The sequence below is a fragment of the Armigeres subalbatus genome, chromosome 2 (genome assembly GCF_024139115.2).
Source record: "Armigeres subalbatus isolate Guangzhou_Male chromosome 2, GZ_Asu_2, whole genome shotgun sequence".
Lineage (NCBI taxonomy): Eukaryota > Metazoa > Arthropoda > Insecta > Diptera > Culicidae > Armigeres > Armigeres subalbatus.
In genome coordinates this window covers 422,225,239-422,250,736 of record NC_085140.1, presented here as the reverse complement: position 1 = coordinate 422,250,736, position 25,498 = coordinate 422,225,239, and the positions used below count along the sequence as shown (strand labels likewise).

Below are 25,498 nucleotides of genomic sequence, written 5' to 3'. Positions count from 1 at the left end.
TTTCACAGTGAGAAATGATTAGTGAGAAATGGAATGCTAGAAGTAAGACGTCGCTTCTCACTGTGAGAAATGGGAAGCGATGCTTTCTTTCTTACTTTTCACTTACTTTTACTTTTTGTAGTGAGAAGTCAAACGATATAAATAAGAAGTAAGTAGTGAAAAATTATGAGTCAGAATTGAGATGCCTGACCGGTTCTACATTTGCGTTGGACCCGTTTAGCAAACGATATTTACAGTCCTATGATCCGCTCGTCCAAATGACTGTTCAGCCAAACGACAACCTCGGCCGTATGACCCGTTCAATCAAATCACATTTTTGAAAAAAATGGCCTTTTCTGTCAAACGACCATTTTGGGTGCGTCAGTGATTCTGATCGGACTGTTTAAACCACCTGCTGCCATTTTGAAAGTTGACCCTCACCACAAGCCATTAGTTTGACGCTCGAATATCAACGCTAAAATAGTTGCAGTGGCATGGACTTATTTGTCAGACATCGACTCTGTTGATGACGCTGTGACTGTTTTTTATTACAATCTTTATCAAATAATTCATGACGCTGTATGTGTGATCTTCAATCTAACCCCCACTACTGGCCGCAGGTGGTATTATGGAAGAAAGCTGTCTGTAATATAGTCAGGTGTTAGCTTTACTGTCGACCCATTTCAGACTGCCTGGTTACTCACGTCCAGTTAGAGGTCACTTTCACTTGCAAAAAGCCTCGCCTGTTTATGCTACCATTATCAATCGGATAATAGATCCATAAACAAACTTAGGGATTTTTCAATCCAGGGCGCATTTGGTTTTGAATTTATATAAAAACACCTAATTGATCCAATTCCGGATACATGAAGTTAGGATTGTTAGGAAGCGAAGATCACTTCTACAAACTTCACAAACGATTTCGCGCACTCAATAAAGAAATGCACTCTATTAAAAGTCACCAAACGCGTAAATTTCAAACTTCAGATCACTTAAACTTTTTTCTTCTAGTACACATGCAAAATATAAACTTCAGCAAAATCTTTTTCTTGCGGGAACGAACAAAAACGTGACAGGAAATTCAAAAGCAACCATGGCTTGCTGCGATCCCATATTATCAAATAATTCATGACCCTGTACTGCTGAAAACCCGAAGCATGTTCACAAGATTCCATAAAGTGGTGGAGCCCGTGGCTGCGTAAATTACGAAACCGTCTACGTAAGTTGGGTAAACGTTGTTTCTAGAAAATTTATTTTGAGCTTTTTAGTGGAATGTCTTCACTTGTCATAAGACGAGTTTGTACAATCCCATTTAATTCCACCACTTTAGTTGAGTCAAGTACGAGACACTGAAGACGGCCTTACTGTTGAGGTCGAAATACGTATCTGTCAAGGTACAATTAAGTGGTGGAATTAAATGGGATTGTACAAACTCGTCTTATGACAAGTGTTGTTTCTAGGCTCGCGGCACGAAGCCTTTGTGGAATGCGTTGACCTGATAGAACTTGCGTGTTTCTTGAAAACGGCAGCAAAGCAGCTCCATCTTCTTGCACTACGTGTCTTCCAGGCGACGCTTCTTCGTCTGAAAAAGGCAGGTCTGTTGTTTCCGTTTTCATGTAATAGCGTTCCACGTTCTGTCGGTTCCCTTGCTGCACGTAACCACCCGCCTCCATATGAACACTTTAAGCGCCGAATATATTTATAACGACTTTTAATTTTCAACATGACCCGTGACAGCATTGACTGTAGAACGCTCTTCAAGTAGAGGCATTCCACGGGGGCATGTCAGTCGATCCTGAGCGACCATTTCGAAAATATTTGAAACTCTGCACAGTTTTTCAATTTCATCTAAATCGTCATTTTTCGATATCAAATCTTCATATTGAGTCACGACTAACTTTTCAAAAGGGTGTATGTGAAAATGGTTCAAAAATATTTAAAAAGCTGCACAGCAAAAACGGAATGTTCGATTGTTATGATTTTTTCAGCAAAGTTAGACAACTAAATGGTGATTCTTAAGAAAATGTGCACAGTAAAAAAAACATTTTTTTTGCCTTTAAAAATATCATTTTTGTCACAAAAACTCAAATATCTCAAAACCCTATCTTTTTTCGAACGTAATTTTTTTAGGGAAAACGGTCCATTATATTAGCTATCTACCATAAAAATTTGGTGATGGTAAACTAATAAACAAAAAAGTTATGACATTTCAAACATTTCACAATTTTCACATTTAGTAAAAAATTTTTTTTGTCTGTGTGAGTTATTTCGAGAATTGCAGTTTGATGCAGATTTTATTGTTAAGGGACGTGATTTAAACAAGTTGTTTTCATGATATTTTGATTTAATTATTCATAGCATCTATAAGAAACTTAGACACGATCCAGTGTTGTGATCAAAAGTATTGATAGTGTCATAATTTTCATTGCACGTGACTGGCGAAAAATTCTTTTAATAGTGTTGAAACCTGTTGATAATAACGTTGATAGAAACATATCAGAAATGTTATTTTTAAGACAAAAGCTGCAAAATCAAAGATTTATATACACGTGTATGTCTATAGTTTACCTGCAAAAAATATACCTCTTAGAGAATAGACTTTATGATCGGGAGGAAACGGGTATCTTCAACAACAACAAATGCATGATAGGTACATACCATGACAATGCTCACGAAAAAGCAAAAAAATTACTACTACTAAGGTTGTTAAAGATCTTATAGTAATTTTTTTCTTCAGTCAAGCAAATGACACCAAACTAGTCAGTAAAAACTTAAAAGTGATTTTGTTTATTGAAATATTACGAACAACATGAGTAGCCGCTTTCTCAACTGTTGTAGGCCGTTTGATGGAAAAAAGTGTTCAAAAGAGTTACGAAATCTCACCGAAAGCACCATAGATAAACTGAAAGCGACTGGTTATGCTCCAATGTCCACATTGAATACAAATTTACGCATTTGCACGTCCTGCCGTCTAAACGTTGACAAAAGAGCAATCTGTATATCATCGGTTGAGCAGAGCGCAGGAAGTTCGAAAACGACAGCAACTGAGGAATTGCCAGATGTATCGACAACAACTGAGGAATTACCAGAAGTATTAAGTGCTGAGAGCCTTGCCACCGTACCATCAGCGAAATCTGTTTCAACAAATCAATCGGAAGATGAGTGTATCCAAAAGGTCAACATCGAACGCTTTAACGAGGGCATAGCTGGGAAAAAGTGACTCCGATTAAATGGAGTAAGATGGACTACGTTTATTACCCGGAGAAAAATACCGTGAAATAAACGAAGCTGTACGAAGAAACCTCTTCAAATTAGGACCTGATGATGTGGAAAATACAGACTACGATGAGGTAATTATAAATATGAAGGAAAGGTTCTCGAATGCAGCCACGACAAGGAAAGAAAAATTATTGATTTTGTCGATGCTGCCAAGTTCGTGGTCTATTCAGGATGCCATTGATGAGTTCAAAACCAATAGAAATACAGTAAAAGAGGCAAAACAATTGAAGAATAACTGTCTTTCAACCAGAAATACTAGGTCTAGTACTGCATTAACAGATGAGACAAAAGAAATAGTAGTTCAATATTTTGAAGATGATGAAGTAAGTCGAGCTATGCCTGGTCAAAAAGATTATGTATCAGTAAAAAAAGATGGAAAGCGTCAAGCAATCCAAAAACGATTAATGATGACGACTTTGAAAGAAGCGTACACACGCTTCAAGGAAATTCGCGATAATATTAAAATAGGTTTTTCCTCATTTGCAAGCCTTCGGCCAAGGCAATGTAAGCTTCTTTCCAATTCAGGAACACATAATGTGTGTGTGTGCACAACCCATGAGAATATTAATCTTATTTTACATAGTTTGAAAAGAATCAATTTAACAAAGGATATTAAAATGTTAACTGGTAGTCTTTTGTGTGAAAATACAACATCAAATTGCTATCTACGATCTTGTTCGGATTGTCCAGATTCTTCATCATTGGAAAATACTTTATTCGCTGAGTTTGAAGAAAAATATATTGATCAGTTATCATTTGAGCAATGGGTGACCACGGATAGGTGTGACATAGAAACTATTGTAAAACCTGTAGATGAGTTTGTGTCATATTTTTGCTTGAAATTAGAAAGTTTAATCCCTCACGATTTCATTAAAACAGAACAATCCAGCTTTTTAAAAAATACGAAAAATACATTACAAAATGGTAAATTTTTAGTCATTTGTGATTTTTCTGAAAATTACAGCTTTGTATTGCAAGATGAAGTGCAGTCCCATCACTGGAACGTACAACAAGCTACAATTCATCCATTCGTTATTTATTTTAATGGAAGTACGCAAATTGAACACTTAAGTTTTATTATAATTTCCGAAGATTTAAGACACGATTCAGTATCCGTAAACTTGTTCATTGAAAAATGATTAACTTTTACGCGTTGATAAGCATAAAGAAGTCAAAAGATATATTTCATGTCTGATGGAGCAGCGTCGCAGTACAAAAATCGTAAGAATTTTTCGAGCCTATGTCAATTTAAATCAATGTACGGAATTGATGCAGAATGGCATTTTTTGCTACATCACATGGCAAAGGTACTTGTGATGCTATTGGAGGAACAATAAAGCGCATGGCCACAAGAGCAAGTTTAGCCAAAGAACGTGAGCATCCAATTAAAACTGCGAAAGAACTTTTGATTGGGCAAATCGTAGAAAAGAAAAAGATTTAACCAAATTATCATTTTGTTTTACTACTACTGAAGAGTACGAAATAAAGGCTTCAGAGCTCAGCGAGCAATTTAATAACGCGAAAACGATCCAAGGAACCCAAAAATTTCACTGTTTCATTCCATTGTCGGAAAATAAAATTAAAGCAAAACTATACTCAAACTGTGCTGATAATAATTCAAAAGTGTTCGATATTTTAAAAATTGAATAAAAATAAATAAAAAATAAGTATTAATAAACTGTTTTCATGATATCATAACCCATACCAAAATTCAAACCCAAAACTCTTAGAGTTTCTATAACAACATTGTGTAACTGCCACATTTAATTTAATACTTAGGATAATATTAATTCTTTCTTATTTATTTATACATATAATATTTATACATATAATATACATTATATCGATGAATACATAAATATGGAATATCATACAAACAACTTGTTTAACTCACGCAAGGCCCTTAACAATAAAATCAGCATCAAACTGCGATTCTTGAAAAAAAAATACACGGAAATTTTTTTTGTTTACTATATGTGAAAATTGTGAAATGTTTGAAATGTCATAACTTTTTGTTTATTAGTTTACCATCACCAAATTTTTATGGTAGATAGCTAATATAATGGACCGTTTTCCCTAAAAAATTACGTTCGAAAAAGATAGGGTTTTGAGATATTTGAGTTTTTGTGACAAAATGATATTTTTAAAGGCAAAAAATTTTTTTTACTGTGCACATTTTCTTAAGAATCACCATTTAGTTGTCTAACTTTGCTGAAAAAATCATAACAATCGAACATTCCGTTTTTGCTGTGCAGCTTTTTAAATATTTTTGAACCATTTTCACATACACCCTTTTGAAAAGTTAGTCGTGACTCAATATGAAGATTTGATATCGAAAAATGACGATTTAGATGAAATTGAAAAACTGTGCAAAGTTTCAACTCAATAGAAAATCATGAATTAAAAATTTTCTTAAATTTTGATGCTGTTGCTTGGAATCGCTCAGTAATCAACTTTCATGCGCCGATCTGCCGATTACGCAACCCCCATTTATTGTGTACAGATGCTGCATATTGGTGTAAGATCCCGTTTATCCCCGAAATATTTCAATCGGTTGCAAATTATAAAAGTTGTGAAGGTATCATTTTCTGGGTACTCGAATATCCTTGGCTACCTTCCGCTCGTTCTAAAACAGATCACGTTCGCACCGATTTTTTTAAAGCAAAATTCAACATTTCGTTCCAGTTTCCAGCTACATAAAAAACATTAATTTCTTTTATACACTTGAAGTTGCAAAGAACTTCAGGGTACCCTGTCGATCTCAAAACGATTATTGCTATAACTGGTAAACTTGTTCCACCTTGCTGAAACAAAATACTTTTAAAGAGTAAATAGAAAGCGGAAGCCTGAGAAGAGCATCACAGAAAAAGGAACTATTAAGAAAAGATTTCAAGATGTAGGTATTCAAAGATGGAAGAAAAAGATTCTATTGAACGGATTATGAAATAAGAGGAACAGATTAGATATAGAAGAAAATTTAACAATAAAGCAGGTTAATATAATATGCAAAGTATTTGGGTAACAACAAGACAAATGGTTGACTTTGGTGTCGATTGCTTTTGATTCGCAGATAATTAGCACAACAATGCTGTATACGTTTTCTGACCGGTTGCCTGTATGAAACCAAGCAAAATAAGTCGTATGGTCAGTCACCCGCGAGTATGGAACGGAAAATATGTTCTCGATCAGCCCATAAAAACGACAAGCATTCATTTCAAGCAAAATTGAGTATAAAAGAAGCCAAATGCAAAAAGACATTGCTCGTATCATAGCTGCCCAGGATTGCTTACTTCAGAATCGAATTTGAATGGTCCAGTTTCATTGGCCTGCATGGAGGGTGAAATGGAAGGTTCAAATTAGCGCTCGGCAAAACCTCAACGGATTTAAGAATTTCGAAATGAGGAGCAAAAATTTGGGCACGTTCCACGCATTCACGCCGAGTTCGGGACCCAGCACCAGGCCAACGGGGGCGGGGTGCCAGCGATAATATAATCAACAACGACAACCAAATGGAACAGAAGATGAAGCGGAAAGTTGTTATATGTGTTCGGTCTACCGTGTGTGTATTGTTCGTGTGTGTGGCGGTCTCTGGAATCGACTATTGATCAATAAAGCAAACGTTACATACAAGAATGGTTAGAATCATCACGGCCGGTTCGACGATGACGAGTTCGGTTTTGGCTTTCGGCAATCAGCACGTGGAATCCGGAAACTTACCCTCGCTTTTTCCAACTGGCCTAAAGCCTGACGTTCCTTTTCTCGCCGAAGCGATTCTTTTTCCTCGTCTAGCGACAGATCGGACGATGGTTGAGAATAATTGGAATCCGCTGAACCCTGTCGTAATGGAAAAGGAAAACAGAAGAAGAAAAATTTGCATTAGTGTTGCATTTTCGCAGCATGATATGGACTATCTATTCTAGAGAAAAATCTTCAAATTTGAGAATCCCTCTATCAGGGATGGAATAACATTATCGCTATGAAAAGGTCTATCACCATGTCAATGAGAATATTCAAAAACGGTATGTATTTCAAAAAGCTGTATTTCCATCAAGTTTTACCATCTGGTTTCTAAAATTATTATCCTCACAATATGCCCTGTGCTAATTTGAGGCTTCTATTCACTTAATACCATCCTGCTTATTCGTGATATAAATTGATGTACACTTTTGTACCATCTATCTCTAGAACATTTGCCAAAAATTTTATAATCAAAATCGATTTCATCACTGTTTTTCAGAGGTGATCAATTCTACAACCTGTGCAGTGTGTACTGTTTGATTAAGGATGTGCATTATTCGGGAAAGCACGTAAAATCTACTTGACACATCCTTCTTCTTCAATAGCGTTTCTCATATGTTTGCCCTTTTTGTTTCGTCTGTCTGCTTTATAGCTACGTCCCTTTTTCCGAATTAAATTCAAACTAGGCTTAAGAGAGACAGCGCATCAAATTAAAAATTACCATCATTGAGAATCTATATGCTTTCCACTATGACAAATAAGACATCTATCTATGTATTTTATAATATTTTGAGCATATTATTAGGTGAAAAATAATAATTTGTAATAATATCGAAACTTTTTTTTATTAATTATTCTATTTTTAATTACATTGTTCAATATTTAACTTTTGGATAGGGGGCTGTTCATGTACCATGTGGACAGATGTGGAATATTTTTATGTACCGTCAACTGGGGGGAAGATGATCATTTTTAAGACAAAACATGCAATAACAATGTGTGTTTACATTTTAAATCGAAACAAATATTTTCAAAACATGTACTGCTATACGTTGCAATAATCAACAACTTTAGTTTTCTGAAATGCGTTCGCATTTATTAAAATAAATTAAATTATCACACAGTTTTTGAGTAATCTGGTTTGGGGTGAAGTTGATCAAGACAGCTCTACTAAAATCATTATGACCTAGTAGTCAAAATACATTAGGTTATTTGTATGAATGTTGATTTTACTACGTAAAGAAGTCTACGAAGTCAATATTTGAAACGAAAATAGCGTCATTTATGACTATCTCTCTCTTTCTTCCACAAAATACATTTTCATGATTATAATCGAAAACTCGGATTTCTACCTAGCGGTAACATTACTTGAACGGAGAATACTGTTGACTACCGTTTCATAAAAAAATTTGGCACTGTTGACTGACACATCAAACGATCATCTTCACCTCAATGATCATCTTCCCCCCAGTTGACGGTACTCCCATTATCAGCGTGGACATTAGCTCTTATACATTTTCAAAATTTCGCCATACTCTCTCTACCGCAGAAGTTGTCTACATGGTATATGAATAGCTTCGAACTTAATATATTGGATTTCACGAAAAAAAATCTTCGGAAAAAAATTTCTTTTGAAATATTGACCCGTTTTAAATTAGCTAATTCTGCGCTAATATAGCAAGAATCAGAAGATGAAAATCCCTATTCATATTATGGTGAGTCTTGGGAGTGAGGATGGGATATTGCTCTCACCCTCAGTCTGAAGGTCGGAAGGTGGAAGGTGGAAGGTGGAATATAATTATCCCAAGTAACAATTGCAATCCAAATCGACCACGTTCTAATCGACGGTAAATTCTTCTCCGACATCACGAACGTCCGCACTTATCGCAGTGCGAATATTGAATCCGACCACTACCTCGTTGCAGTATGCCTGCGCTCAAAACTCTCGACGGTGTACAACACGCGTTGAAGTCGGACGCCGCGGCTTAACATTGGGCGGCTACAAGACGGTAGACTAGCCCAAGAATACGCGCAGCAGCTGGAAGTGGCACTTCCAACGGAAGAGCAGCTAGGCGCAGCGTCTCTTGAAGATGGCTGGAGAGATGTTCGATCCGCCATTGGTAGCACCGCAACCGCTGCACTTGGCACGGTGCCCCCGGATCAGAGAAACGACTGGTATGACGGCGAATGTGAGCAGTTAGTGGAAGAGAAGAATGCAGCATGGGCGAGATTGCTGCAACACCGCACGAGGGCGAACGAGGCACGATATAAACAGGCGCGGAACAGACAAAACTCGATTTTCCGGAGGAAAAAGCGCCAGCAGGAAGATCGAGACCGTGAAGAAACGGAGCAACTGTACCGCGCTAATAACACACGAAAGTTCTATGAGAAGTTAAACCGTTCACGTAAGGGCCACGTGCCACAGCCCGATATGTGTAAGGACATAAACGGGAACCTTCTTACGAACGAGCGTGAGGTGATCCAAAGGTGGCGGCAGCACTACGAAGAACACCTGAATGGCGATGTGGCAGACGAAGATGGCGGTATGGTGATGGACCTGGGAGAAAGCGCGCAGGACATAATTCTACCGGCTCCGGATCTCCAGGAAATCCAGGAGGAGATTGGCCGGCTCAAGAACAACAAAGCCCCTGGGGTTGACCAACTACCAGGAGAGCTATTTAAACACGGTGGTGAGGCACTGGCTAGAGCGCTGCACTGGGTCATTACCAAGATTTGGGAGGAGGAAGTTTTGCCGCAGGAGTGGATGGAAGGTGTCGTGTGTCCCATCTACAAAAAGGGCGATAAGCTGGATTGTATCAACTACCGCGCAATCACATTGCTGAACGCCGCCTACAAGGTACTCTCCCAAATTTTATGCCGTCGACTAGCACCAACTGCAAGGGAGTTCGTGGGGCAGTACCAGGCGGGTTTTATGGGCGAACGCTCCACCACGGACCAGGTGTTTGCCATTCGCCAAGTACTGCAGAAATGCCGCGAATACAACGTGCCCACACATCATCTATTCATCTACTTCAAAGCCGCATATGATACAATCGATCGGGACCAGCTATGGCAGCTAATGCACGAACACGGTTTTCCGGATAAACTGACACGGTTGATCAAAGCGACGATGGATCGGGTGATGTGCGTAGTTCGAGTTTCAGGCGCATTCTCGAGTCCCTTCGAAACCCGCAGAGGGTTACGGCAAGGTGATGGTCTTTCGTGTTTGCTATTCAACATCGCTTTGGAAGGTGTAATACGAAGAGCAGGGATTAACACGAGTGGTACAATTTTCAATAAGTCCGTCCAGCTATTTGGTTTCGCCGACGACATAGATATTATGGCACGTAACTTTGAGAAGATGGAGGAAGCCTACATCAGACTGAAGAGGGAAGCTAAGCGGATCGGACTAGTCATCAACACGTCGAAGACGAAGTACATGATAGGAAGAGGTTCAAGAGAAGACAATGTGAGCCACCCACCGCGAGTTTGCATCGGTGGTGACGAAATCGAGGTGGTAGAAGAATTTGTGTACTTGGGCTCACTGGTGACTGCCGAAAATGACACCAGCAGAGAAATTCGGAGACGCATAGTGGCTGGAAATCGTACGTACTTTGGACTCCGCAAGACGCTCCGATCGAATAGAGTTCGCCGCCGTACCAAACTGACAATCTACAAAACGCTAATTAGACCGGTATTCCTCTACGGACACGAGACCTGGACGATGCTCGTGGAGGACCAACGCGCACTTGGAGTTTTCGAAAGGAAAGTGCTGCGTACCATCTATGGTGGGGTGCAGATGGCGGACGGTACGTGGAGGAGGCGAATGAACCACGAATGGCATCAGCTGTTGGGAGAACCATCCATCGTTCACACCGCGAAAATCGGACGACTGCGATGGGCCGGGCACGTAGCCAGAATGTCGGACAGTAACCCGGTGAAAATGGTTCTCGACAACGATCCGACGGGCACAAGAAGGCGAGGTGCGCAGCGGGCAAGGTGGATCGATCAGGTGGAAGATGACTTGCGAACCCTCCGTAGACTGCGTGGTTGGCGACGTGTAGCCATGGACCGAGCCGAATGGAGAAGACTCTTATATACCGCACAGGCCACTTCGGCCTTAGTCTGAATAAATAATAATAACAATTGCAATGCTTCGAAGACTTATGCTAGTTTTATATAGGTTTTGAAATGGCATGCTCGAAAGCTTAAGGTTTTATTTTGGTTTTATACAGTTGTCATTAAATTAGACCCTTAAGGGTCAATTTCTTCACCTCCGCTTAACTCTTAAGCGATGCTTACCCATACACTTAAACTTGGCTTAAGCACTAAGCGGAGGTGAAGAAATCGGCCCTAAGAGCACTAGAGAACCGTCTTTTGACATCTAATATGAAACCTCAGCTTCTAGGTTCTATAATGCTCTTGTGTTCCTTTTCAGAACTATAAAATGGAACTGACATAAAACCAGCAAATAAGTTATATGTTGGTTTTGGTCAAGACTTATATAAGCTGTCAAGCTTTGTAGAGTACTGTCCCTAGCAGCACACATGTTTCACATAGGTTACTTGAACTCATATGTGACCACATTTAGTCACATTCAAGTTGCTGCAACCATTTTTGTCTGACTTGTGCTGCTCGGGGTATAAAACCAACATATAACCATTAGTCCTGAAAAAGCCCTGCATAGGAATATGGAGTTTTGTACATTTACATTCGATAAATTAACAAGCAATCCAGTATAAATAGTTTGCCCACTAAAGCAATCTTTTCATTTTGCAGCCAGAAAGAATAATACATAGGCAGTATTTCTTCGACTCAAATTATTGTACAAATTCAAGTCGTCGAATAAACTTCCATGGTTTAAACAGCAATTGTCGAATGATTGTTATGATACAGCGAACGGAAAAATGTATGTAATCCATGTTTACATACCATAGCAATACCATAGGCAAATCGATTAACAATTTCCACTTCATAATATTTCATTGAAATACTTACTTCTGTAAGTACTCTTGAAAACCATTATTGAAAACCACCAAACTTTTAGTTTGACCAGCATAAAACTTGCTGGTCCTAAAATGGTTTTAGTAGGTACTGTTCTGATGTACTGTTCTGATGTTGGTTTTTCATTATAGCACCCAAATGAGTGTTATAATGAATATTATGCAATCGATTTGAGTTGCATAATGTTCATTAAAGCACTCATTTTGTTGGTATGGAAAAGTAGGCCGTTTTATCACTCAAAGACTGTTAACTGTTAACCAGATATTATGATCAGGAAAAGCAAAAATGCTTTTATAGGGCCAGCTTAAGAGTAACGGTTTAATAGAGGCATATTTTATGCACTTCAAGTTTTATTCGAAAAAAATGTCGCCGATTTGAACAAAATAATGATTTTCATAATCGAAATATCTTGCATATAATTTTTTAAACTATTTAAACGGTGAAATTTGTCACCCTGATAAGGTTTCTAAAATAGAAATGGATTATTTAAGTGATCAAAGGGGTTATTAGTTAAAATTGAAATTGAAAGACAATTAATTAAACATGTTAAAACATTAAATAGTATGAACTAACGAAGCGCATTGATTTAAACTATATATTTATCATGGTTTCACCTGAAAAAAATCATGGCATACCTTTGAGCGCCAAAAGTCAAATTTTGTTTTTAATTTGACATTACGGATTATTATTCTTCGTTCTTTTTGTTTCTGATAGCAATCCATGCATTGCAGGAAGAAAAGCATTGCTTTTGCGGTTGAGAAAAAAAAAACAAATAATCAACATGAGCGTTGACAGCTGTTCATTTATTAGCTTATAAGCTGTATCGACGTCATGAAGTGGCCGTATCATGGTTATATCTTGGTTCTCAAAACCACCCAGTCTGGAGGAGGTTTTATGTAGCATATTTTATATGGGACTTGAAGGGTATTATAAAACAGTTGCTCCATAACTGGAATCGTGACATGGTTGTATAGCAGCCTAGAGGATATGAAAACTGGGAAGTCTGCATGGGAGGATTTGAGATGAGGTTCTGAAGGACGTTATAAAACTCTGATAGAACCTCGATTGTTACTTGGGTAGCGTATTTGTAAACGAGCCATAACGCCATTTAATATCAAATATCAAAAGCGCTTTTGCTCCGAAGTGTTTATTCAAAGCGAAATAACATTCGCCATGGAACGCTTTGAGAGACCAGAAATACTTTACCAACACCTCTTCTTTCTTTGGATTTTGTTCCGGGAACGCCTTTCTTTTTACATGGAGCTTCAAAAAATTCATTGTTTTTCAAGGGGATAAATGTATTCAATTCGACGCCTGCACAGTTCAAACGTGCAGCAACACCAAGATAATTTAAGAGACAATGTATTTCACACGTCAAAACTGCTTTTTGAACGGCTGCTCGACAAAATTTATAGCTAATTGACAAGTTTTAAAACTTGACGAAGTTGTGACTAACGGATGTTTATGTTCAATTTGTATTATTTCTTATTTTTTGAAGCATTAAGGTTGCCCCAAATACAGGCGACATGACAATCGCGATGCGATTCTATCGTTTGCCGACTACGATTCTGTCGCCGTTGGTATGGGAGCGTAAATGGTACCTTGCCTGCAGACACCCAACGATAGAATCGCTTAGGTAATGACTTGTTGTAATGAGTGGAAAAGGATGATTGGTCTTGGCAACCTGGTAGATTGTCTTTTATACGCGATCGAGGCCGAATATCGACGGAGGGGTATCACTAGTTTAGGCGTTTTGTTGTCGAAAGTCAAAATAAATACTGAAAGTTACTTCTAAGCTATAGAATGCGCTTTTGTTGATATGACTTTGTAATAAATGGTAAAGCAGTTCCTGGCGAGACTTTGGAAATCTGTGCGAGAGGTATAACAAGTTTTGTATTTCTGTAGACCTCAAGGTATCACTAACGGCGTTTGCTAAGTGGCGAATTAGAACTGCAGTTCATTTTCTTTGCTGTATAGTGATTGGCAGTATTAGAACTTATATCTGTAAAATAATCGGATCTTTTTTTTGTTATTGGCATATCTGATTAAATTGATCTTAATTAATTATATTAAAGATAACTCGTCTAGCTCACCACGTAACGCTGGGTAGACACCTTTCCCAAGTAACATTTTCAAGGATTCATAGATTTATTTAAGTTTTTAAACAGCTTTATCGCTGCTTTGCTCAACGCCACGAGATTAGCCTTATTGGAAGACTTGTAGCTATCTTCAAAATCAAATTCAAATTCAAAATCAAAATCAAAACTACAAATGTCAAATGCTTTATGAACTTATTAGGGGCCTGATGATTATCTTGAGGACTCTAATACAACCAATTTTGAAAACTGTCATAAAGCCGTAGTTTTAATTAGGTTTATAATGGTATTGTACAAGAACACAATGTTTATGTTGAACCTCGTGAACTATGGTCAATCGAATGGCTAAAAACAGATGTTTCTGTTCCATGTTCCCCAAATATTTCAAACAAAGAAAACAATAAACACATACATTTTCCTATCTGGGCTCTCGCATATTTAAGATTTTGATGTTTATTGGTCAAATTCCACTTCTGAAAATGAAACAGATAATAAAAATAAAGCAACTTCCGGCAAATTAAAATGGTATAAATACGAAAACTCAACGAATGGTGCAATGACCACGATTCGATATAGAAAAGCTTTCAATAATATGAAATTTGCATAACATGCTAATTGATCACAAAGTTGAAAAGCAAGCCTAAGCCAAGTTGAATATAAAACCATCATGAAGATAAACTGATTGTAAAGAATAGATTGCAGCAACTTTCAGCAAAATACTTATTGTATTTGAAAGTTATGCAAAATGTTATTTTGGCCGTCAAAATTGCCCACAGTGCAGTAGCAGCCATGCTGGTAGAAAAAATAATTTTATATCGGCGTAAATCTTTTGCAAAATCCATTGTCATTAGTAATAATCGCTGCATTCCAAGATGATTTCCAAATTTGAAGCACGAGAAATGTTTCCTTGCAAATCGGAATGCCACCAGAAAAAAAGGCAGCATATCGATTTAATATTTACGCTAATTAATTGACCGTAAATCACAATATTATGATGGCGCACTTGAACAAACTGATTTTCTTACCTGTTTTCACCAAAAATTCGAAAACGCAGAAAAATTTGCAAGCACGCAAACGAATTCTCATCCAATTTCCAATAATTAAACATTTCTTTTCATCCATGTCCGTGATGATGTTTTTTATTTGATTTCATTTTTAATTTCTACGATTATCCTTTTTCTACAAAACAATAACAAAAAGTTACACGGAAGAGAAATTCCCTTTTTTGACAGCTGTTTTATGGAGCTCTTATGAATAACCTTTAACTTGCTTTGAAAACGGTCTCAAGAGTGGTCCACTTGGTCATAACATAATCTTGTAGCGGTCATCAAGAGGTTGTCATGTAGATTGTAGTTTTATTGCTAGTCTTGAAAATTTTCTCTCCAAAACTGCTAATAGAGTATGATAAAACTCAAAATGTTACTTGGGTTGCGTGGTGTGTTACGGTGTGAGATCTACTATGGTCACCAGTGTTGGTAAAATCATTCATAAAACTCAATCATTGAGCGCTCCCGCGCGAGCTAACTCGTTTACGATTTTAAAATAATGCATCACGTCTGAGTTTTTCATGCTAAAACGGATCATTTCACTCATTTCCCAAAAAAAATCATTTCGTGTTTATAATCAATTTAGGGGCAATTTATTGTTTACATACGCAAGAGTATCCATTGTGCTATGTGTTGAACGTTAATTTACTGTTATTTTACGAAGGAGAACAAAAGAAAACCTACGATGATAAAAAATGGATGATTCAACTCAGGCATGATTTTTTAGGTGCTGAGTTGGATGCGTTTCAACTCACGATTTGAATCGTTTATGAGTTTTGAGATTTTGAGTTTTTCCCAACACTGGGGTCACATTGTCAGCTACAGGCAAATCCTGACCCAACGAATACCTTCCCCAAAATCCAACTCCGTGGTACTTATTAGCGTATCGCTGAGTCGGGGGTCTCTCATATAGTAAGTACTACAACAACACTTCCTTCCCCTCTCATGATAGGTGTGGCCAGGGGTAGTAATCCTCATGCTTTTGTGATTTTTGTCCTAGATTGAAATCAAGAACCACGCCCACCTTGATTTCTGATGGGGATTCGAAAAAACATGAGTACCATGAGTGTCTAATCTACGAAGTACACCATAACGATGCTATGCTATGCACAATGGTAACTCGTCCAGCTCAAACCTTTGTGGCGGAGCCAACATCATCAACCCAACCGAGCACTGCCTACCTACACCCCCGGAAATAAATATAAGGAATACCTACTTTGATTTTCATACAAAATGGTCATGTTTGAGGACCAACATCTCGTTTTCCAGCGGTTAGATTGTGGACATTTTTGGTATTCCAGCCTAAAATGACTCAAATTTTCAACTAATGATGGCTTTTAGTATGCATATTAGGGTGGCTCAAATTAGTATGAAAAGAACCTTTATTATTTTTTTGATGGGCCGCCCTCCAATTCGGTTCTATTTGATGCCCTGATGCTCTGGACAAAATTTCAGCCAAATCGGTCAACGTTTGGGCGGTGCTAAACTTGTTGAAAGTTTATGTGAAAAAATGTATCCAGAAACATCTAAAAACAGTGATTTGCAGTTAGACGGCACAATTCACGATGAAAACCCGACTAGAAGAGCATAACAGAAACTGAACACAATATTAACATATTGTGATATTTATAACTTATTTTGATACAATTTTGTTCTTAGTAGCCATTATCTTTCAAATGTTGTAACAGAATTTTATCATAATATGATTTAAAAATGCTCAACACCGAATTGCCCAACAGTAGGCAATTAAAATAGATATAGCAAAGTCTCCCAGCCATATAGACATCATAACGCTGATATAATTTGAAAAGATTCCCTTATTTGTAATCTTGTTAGTTTCAATTTCTCGGAAAATATTCTTGTTCAGACAAAAACAAAAATTTCTGATTGTTGATCACAATCTGGAGACCTATCACGAACTGTAAAAAATTGCAACTGCACAGAAACAATATATTTTGTATCTAATTCTGCTATAAATTTTTAACAAAATATGTTATTTTTATGATAAAATTGTAACAAAATTTGATAGTTTTTTGTTTCCAGTAGTGTAATTTTTGATAGAAATTTAGATATTTTAACAACATCCTGCACCACGTTTCTAACAAATTTTGTTATAAAAATTTAGTATAACATGATAACATAGGTTGATATAATTTTGATATGACCTTCTAGTCGGGAAATTATGATACTCATTCAGATCGTGAAGAATTTAATACAGAATGTTATGCTGAAACCCGCGTAAAGATTAGAGTTTGTCCGGCGAAGTTATTAGCATTTCTCTGAAGTGGGGTTTGAGCAAATTTCGTTTCTTTTACCTTTGAAAAGAAATAAATTCCCCCCTACAACACTCCAGTAAAATGCTAATATCTTTGCCTAAGAAACTCTAATCTTCTCGCGGTTTTCAGCATGACAATCTGTATTTAATTCTACAAGAACTGAATGAGTATCATAGTTCTTGATCGTAAATTGTGCCGTCCAACTGCAAATAACGGTTTTTTGATTCAATCAAAGGTAATTGCCTATTTCCGGGGATTAAACCACCCGACTTGGACGTTAATTTACAATGTTATGAAAACTCATATGTGAATATGTACGTTATGTGGAAGATATTGATTTGGAAAATGTATTGGAGGTAACCACTTTCCCTTCGATGGGACTCGAACCCATGACCCTACAGTACGCTAGACTGTTTTTTGATAGGTTTTTTGATGTTTCTGCATACATTTTACCATATAAACTTCCAACGAGTTTAGCACCGCCCAAACGTTGACCGATTTGGCTGAAATTTTGTCCAGAGCATCAGGGCATCAAATAGAACCGAATAAGAGGGCGGCCCATCAAAAAATTTGAAAAAGTGTTTTTTGAGCCACCCTAATGCATATATACTCAAAAGGCACGATTCAGTTGGAAATATTTTTAAAGCCACTCCACTTGTATGGAGCTCCATATAAAAGTGGTTGTTTTATAACTAAATCGTGCCAATTCAGTAAACGTGCATTAAAAAACATCAATATTTGAACATTTAGGTCTTTTAGGCTGGGATGCCAAATATGTCCGTTTTGTATGAAAATCAGTGAAAGCCTCATAATTTTTTTCTCAGGGAGTGTATACATCGCCGATTGCGGTTAGAGCGGATGATCTGCACATACAAAATAACGCAAAAGCATGAAACAACATGTGGTGGCGGTGAGTCGTTTCGGTATCGTAGAGTAAAATATAATGCGCCCCCATCGCAGCATTTTGGTTGCCTCACATCACATGCCGACTTTAAAAAATCGTGATTATTTTCCGATTATGTTTGCCCAACCATCAAATTTGTACAACACATATAACAAATGCACATAATCCAAACATATTTTCGGAACAGAATAACAAGGATTGTATCGAAAATTTAATTGTTGGGAACGAAATTGTAACGCGATGCCTCTGCTGTTTTTCAAAATCAGAGGTATCAAAACTCAAAAGTATCAAATTAGGTAGAAACGAAACCCATATTATTTTGCCGAAATGGAGATGTTTGACGATTTGACGGATAAATACTGAATGTGGAAAGGGTAAAAAGATTAATGATTTTTGAGAAGTGACAAGTAGGGAAGGAATAGTGCGAAAAAGGCATCTTTGCCGTGGAATTTGGTCATTCCATGATTTTGGAACGCTTGCGTACCTAGCGGTGGAAGTTAAGCTTTACTGGAAAACGCGCATCAGACGCATGCTTTGCCTTGGATATACGGTAGTACCGTTCTTCGATTGTTGATACACAAAGAGCCTACTTCGAAATGTGCAGTTTGTTCTATGATGCCTATCTGTTTTGTGTGAAAGCTCCATAGTAATGTCGATCTGTCATTTTAAAAAGTTATGGAAAAATGATTTGAATCGAATGGAGCCTTTTTGTTATGCTTTTATATATGCTGTAGCATTTTTATACTGTGTAGAATATCATCAGTAATACCCGAAAACTGGACATTTCTCGCTTAACTTTTACGCTTAAAACTAAAAGGACCTAAGAAACATTTTTCTCATGAATTAATTTGAATATTGCAATCAGTAGACCAATATGAAAGCTTTTGATTGCAGTACGAAAGTGATTGAATTCACGATAAAAATGTTACTTAGGTCCTTAAAAGTTATGCGAGATTTAACTCTATCTACAAGACCATTTCAAGCGAGAGAATTTGTTCAATAGCTCGTGTGTTCCTCTCACTATCAGTATTCACCAGTTCATGAAGAGTTAGTATGTATTTTAACCCCTCGATTTTTCCAGCGGTCGGTACTTCAGCCTCAAACGGAGTTCAAAATTCGAGTCTTTTGACCCACTGGACGGTAAAGTTAATTATGTTTTATTTCTGAAACGTTATTTCACTGTTGGTAGCGAGGATACGATGAATCCTCTATTACCACAGCTTATTGCTCGAAAAATAGATTAAGCTAGGGCTCAGTTTGGTAGATTTTACTCCGTAATACACTACGAAAAAATGATCTAAGCAGTAGTACGGGTTCACACTCCTCATTCTTACTTCTCACTGTGATATGGGAGATAAGAAAAGCGAGACGTCTCATACCTCACTTATCACATCTCACTTGTTACTTATCTTTTTCACAGGTAAGAAGTAAGAAGAGAGAAATGAAAAGTGAGAAGCGTGACGTCTCAATTCTTAATTACTACTTCTCACTCTCCATTTCTCATTTTTCATATCATACTTCTTACCTCCAACTTTGTATTTCTCACTTTTCATTGCCCATTCCTCACTTCTTGTTTCTCAATTTATAATAAATCATTTGAAACATTTCACAATTACTATTGTTCGTCCAAACGACATTTTCGACCAAATGAAATTCAGGTCATATGACCTGTTAGACCAATTGGCCTTTTCAGCCAAAAGGCTCTTTCTACCAAACAATCGTTTTGACCAACTGAATCGGTCAAACGGCCTGATTGATCGAACTTTTGCGTTGGTCGTTTGTACGTCTGCTCTGAATCAAAAGACATTTTCAACCGAACCGTGTTTGACCTGACAACCGTTTCGACAAAATAGATTTCTGGTAGATAACTCTCGATCTTATTCCTAATATTTACAAAGAAAGACTATTATTTTGAATTCGCTGCCCATGACCGCATTTCTTGCGGAAACAAAATCTTTATCACTACTTGTAGGGATCAATCTTTAGAGCGCAAGATCTCCTTGATGAATACGGATGTAGACTTCGAGTGGATCGACTGAGGAAGGCTTGAATCGAAATCGATTCCAACCAATAAATATGAATGTTAATTTTCATTACTGCCTCATGGCTCCAGCAATTCATCAGTAACCAGGGTTGTTGCATTATTTATTTATTTTTTTAAAATAATTACTCAAATATCCAAACTATAGGCCTATAGGCTTTTTCGTTGGTTTGTTATCGATTGGTCCTGAAACTCTGTTTTTTTTTCTATTTCGCATAAAGTAATTCTTGATTGGGGCAAACCCTGAGGGCTGGCGTCCTCGGCCAAATACACGCTACAACCCTGATTTTGTATCTTAATTACCTTATCTACTCACTTTTGCTTTGAGCAGCATAATTCTCACATATTTTACGTTGGAATTCTGCTGTTTTGATGCACTAATCTGCCTGTCCTTGAGATTGATTTTTAAACTGGTAAAGGCAGCTCTTTTTTCCGACCTTCTAAGGTCGGAAAGTTTTTCGTAGGTAATGAAAACCAAATACTAGGTCTCTTGAAATTCGTTGTTCTGCTTTTCACTGAGATTGCCTTCGACCGGTAAAGTTGCGGTGTATCAGATATTGTAAAGTAAACAATGTAACACTTGAGCTGAGCCGTTTCGTCTGATATACGATCGACTCTTGAGGCTATGTTCATTTTCTCGCTTTGGATAGTCGTTTGGAACTCTAGCATTGACGGATCATGCCGATGTTGTGTAGGCACTTGGAAAAGTTGTTCGAGGTACTCGAACCAGCGTTTAAGGACAAGCCTCCCGGAATCCAAAACTAAGTTCACTTGCGTTTTCGGAAGCAACGCACAAATGTAATTTTTATTTTTTCAGCTTTGCTGCGTCGCAGCATGCGTGAAATAATAAAAATGATAGTTGTGCGTCGCTTTCGTATCGAGTGGGGTGCCCTCGAAAACGCGAGTGAAATTAGTTTTGAATTCTCGGAGGCTTGTTCTTAAACTGGTCAGTTTGTGTCGGTCAGTAACTGCCCAGTGGCTTCTATCAGAGGCATCGTCGCATTAAGACAGAAGACGGCCCACTTAGGCATCGTGATATATCGTAGAATAGGCGAATGTGGAGTGAGATTCCGTTCACGGTCTACCGAATCGAGTGTTGTTGGCGGGCGAGACTCTGGCTCCTATGATTTTTGATTACTTTATCATGGCTCCACATATGTGGTCGATTTGTCCTACGGTAAAGCTGTCATGGGGTCTCCTGTGGCTTTGCGAGCAAAGGCGTGGGATTGCAAATCCGGAGAAGGTGAGCTCGATTCTCGGTCCGATCTAGGATGTTTTCGGGTTGGAAACTTTTTCGACACCCTGGGTATAGTGTATCCATTGTACTTGTCACACAAGATACATTCTCATGCAATTGCGGGCATAGAAAAGCTTTCAATTAAACTGAGGAAATGCTAATAAAATACTAAGTTGAAAAGCCACGTTCCAGTTGGAATGTAGAGCCAATAAAGAAGAAGAAGAAAGCTGTAATGGGAGATCTACTTGATCTTGTGAACCAGTCGATTGGGGAAGAGTGATCCGTCGATCATCACGCCGCTGTTACCACAGAGTTCTGCGAACAGCTATCCGTTGTTTGAGTTGTCAGATCCAATCAGATCCAGTCACTTGGGAAGTGCAACATTCTGTCCAAAAGTTTTAAATGCTTCTAAGGTACATCATAATAATTGAAATGATTAATTTTCCCTTGACGTATTTAAACTGAATCTTCCTCAAATAACCTAGAGCAGCTTTCGCCACACGAAACCGACTTGCAATTGTTGTCGCCAATTGCATTACTTTTTCTAACTTTCAAATGCATATGTACGAGTCAAAATTTGCCGTGCTCATTGCCAACAGAATCGTGCCGATTCGGCTCGTCTTTTTGCATCATTGTATGATTTTGAAAAATAATAATTCGACAATCGCGTACCTATATGTAAGGGAAATTTGCTCCTCAATTGGTTTTCAATACGTTTGGTTTATCGGCGAATGAGCGAAACGATGCAATTTTGTACGAACAAGTTGAGCGCTGCTCGATAATAAGTGCTCAATGATTTATATTAGATGACGATTTTAACAACACTGAGGAACAATAAGAAACCTAGTTTAAATTATTCGGAAACATATTGTTTATACTACGTTATTTAATTACCCTTCGCACTGGAGTGTACAGAAGTTTTGCTTTGAAGTAAAGCAAAATTCGTATGGCAATGTAGTTGACACATGATGGCATTTGAACTTCTTTGCACAAATGTGAAATGTAAGATTTATTTATCTTCTCAAAAATCACAAGGCGAATTCCATCACAAAATATCGTACAAATATATCTAAACTAACCACAACACAACCGTTTGGAAAAGGCATCGAACAAAACTGAGCCCACTTAGAATAGCCGTACTTTCGAACGATTCAGTTATCGATAAAATGAACGACTCAGGTTGTAATATGAGAATAGGTACCTATACATACATTCGAAATATATTAGCCATGCTGCTACAACCGAAATTTGTTGACCATCACATAATGAAGAAGAAAGGAACAAATTAGCATATGTTTCAACATTCTTTGTGGCATTCACAACAACGAACAGAAGGAGGTTAGTTCAATCGCATGTGAGCCATGGGAATTAAAGCCGAAATGCATTTTTCTAGTTTAAAGCACGATGGCCCACGCAGTGAAATCTGTGATATGTAATTGAAAAGGTCTAAAGTTCTGGAGTTAGTAAATTGGATCATAACATATCCACAATTTACAGTTAAAAATGAGATCAAGTCATAGATTTCTCGACCGATTACTCTTTCGAGCTTATTAAAATTTCTGTTAAATTTTTTCCTCAATTTATGGGTCAGTAAGTCTTCAGAAATAAAGTAAACACTCAATTTTTCAATCCTGATTTCGGCACATAGCAGCACTGTGAAATAATGTAGTCCACTTTTTGTTCACTTTTCCCAGGTGTGTACTGGCAGAGCTTGTCGCGTTCATAACAATTGAGAATGAGCCACGAAACGGATTTCGCACAACGGAAATCCAATTATGTGTTTGTGCATGTACACAATATTAGCAAGGAATACTAGTGGGGGAGGCGGCAAGTACACCAACTGATCCGACGACTCTGTGTGGCAGGTCAAAGCAATAAGGCTGGGATACGGAAAAGTGCTATGTCACAAACTCGGCTCGGCGCGCGGTGGCGAGAAAAGTCAAGTGCGGGACGAACGATAAGGTTTCCTCCTTTCAGTCTGCAAATCCCAACTTGAACAAGGATTTGGTCACGAGACGTGTGACCCGTGACTGGTTAGTTATTATTCCACGCGAGCGAATTCGGAGTCAATTTGGTGGAGATGCAAAATTTTCGTGTTGGATTTTGGTTAATTTACAGGAAGTGGGTGTCAAATCCTTCTTACTAGTGAACAAATGGAAAGACTGTAGCAAATTTTCCAATGCATTTGTTTTCCTTTACGTTTGACTTAAAACTAGAAGTCATAAAATTCCATTTCATATAGCAAAATAAATTGAGACGAGCTTGCAAATGTTCAGATGAAGAAGATAAGTTGTAATTAATATCTGTTGCAATTTACTTCTTTTACGGTAGTTAATGGTGATTTTAACAGCTCTGCTGATATTTGCTTTACTCAGGTATGCCTATGCCAATCAAGCATGAATTCATAAAATATGAAACAAACCAAATAGGGTAAGACGGTATAATGCGCCCCACCTGGCCAAAACGCCCCCCTTTGATTTCTAGAAAACTATAACTAATTAACGGTCAAAAACAGTTGGTACCTATAAGTATTTGTAAACTCATCATACTATGTGAATGTGGAAGTATTTTTGTATTACACAATGAAAATAATAGCAAAATACAAAAAGTTACAGTTTTGATGTAACTTTTCATATTTTTTTTGCTCAACATTCTGGAGCGACTCTGGCATACTGTCCGCAAAACTTGCACTGGAACACTCAGTTGGGCAACAAAATTACTTTTCTCAGTGGTTAATATGATATAAAATTGCTTCCATCTTCAAAAATGTAACGATTTTCAAAAACATGTTTCACTGGCCAAAACGCCCCAGTGTAGGCAGGACGATATGCCCTTACCAACTGGACACAAGCGCAGCGAGCCTGCAGCAGTTGCTTCCAAATTGTATGGAAAATATTGAAATGTAATTCACACCTACTTGAATGGACCTATGTTGGTTTTTTAATGTCAAGCACATAAGGATTTGTAGCCTTTTTATTATGGGATTGATAAAATACTAATGAAGGGCAATTAAACGTTTTTGGTTGAGGTGGGGCGTATTGGCCAGGCACTTTTTAAAATTCATTTTTTCACGACTTTTCAAAAAAGCTTTATTACGTGTTAACTGAAATATTTTTATATGACTACTCACGGGCAATGCATTTGAGACTTCCTGGACTACCAAATAACACAAAGTTTGCATAAATTGCGTTAAAAAGTAAAAAATTATCAAGGAGTTGCCTTAGGGGGGGCATATTATACCGTCTTACCCTATGTACCATGATACTCCATCTGTTTGCAAATCTCCATGCTGTTAAAAAGTGTGACATACTTCCATTTAGTTACATATGCAGGACTACATCCCGTGGCCTAGACAAAGTTCATCACTAAGTTCCCTGCACCGACAACCCAGAACCTGCAGCTGCATCAGCAGTATAACTGCCCCGGGAATGCATATTATATTTCCGTTGCTTGTTTTCCGGCCACGGGCGCTGAATGCTCAAAAGACCGCCATCCAACCCAACCCGCACCTAATTCCGAAGTGCTGCATCACCGCAAACGGCGTCGTTGGTCGGTGTCGGTGTGCAGTTAGTTTCCCCTCATTTTTCCCTCTGCAACAATTGAACACACGAGAAAGGAAGCCGCCAACTGACTGCAGCTGATGCAGCAGCACAGGGAAAACAAATTTCTGCAGTAAAATGAGCAATAAATTTCGCCATCGTTTAATATTCTAAAATTTATACACTCTCTAAACTGTGCCCCGCCCGCCCGGCTGAACCCTTCCGAATGTATCGTCCCGTTCTCATCGTACCTTATTTGGGAACGAAGGAATGCTTGGACAATTTGCTGCAGAAGTTCCCCGTCTCCGGTGATTTGTTCGCGGGAAATGCTGTTCCTTCTGTGTGCGATGCGAATCGGG

The 25,498-nt window shown here is 37.9% G+C and overlaps 1 protein-coding gene across 4 annotated transcripts in view; it reads right to left on the bottom strand.

Moving 5' to 3' along the window:
• The window catches only part of LOC134213467 (voltage-dependent L-type calcium channel subunit beta-1), a 405,504-nt gene that overhangs the window by 42,354 nt on the left and 337,652 nt on the right, over nt 1-25,498 (bottom strand). For all 4 annotated transcript variants that reach the window (XM_062692544.1, XM_062692543.1, XM_062692545.1 and 1 more), the window contains one exon: nt 6,976-7,092. In XM_062692544.1, coding sequence (XP_062548528.1) covers nt 6,976-7,092 — 117 coding nt within the window. The remainder of the gene's footprint in view (nt 1-6,975; nt 7,093-25,498) is intronic.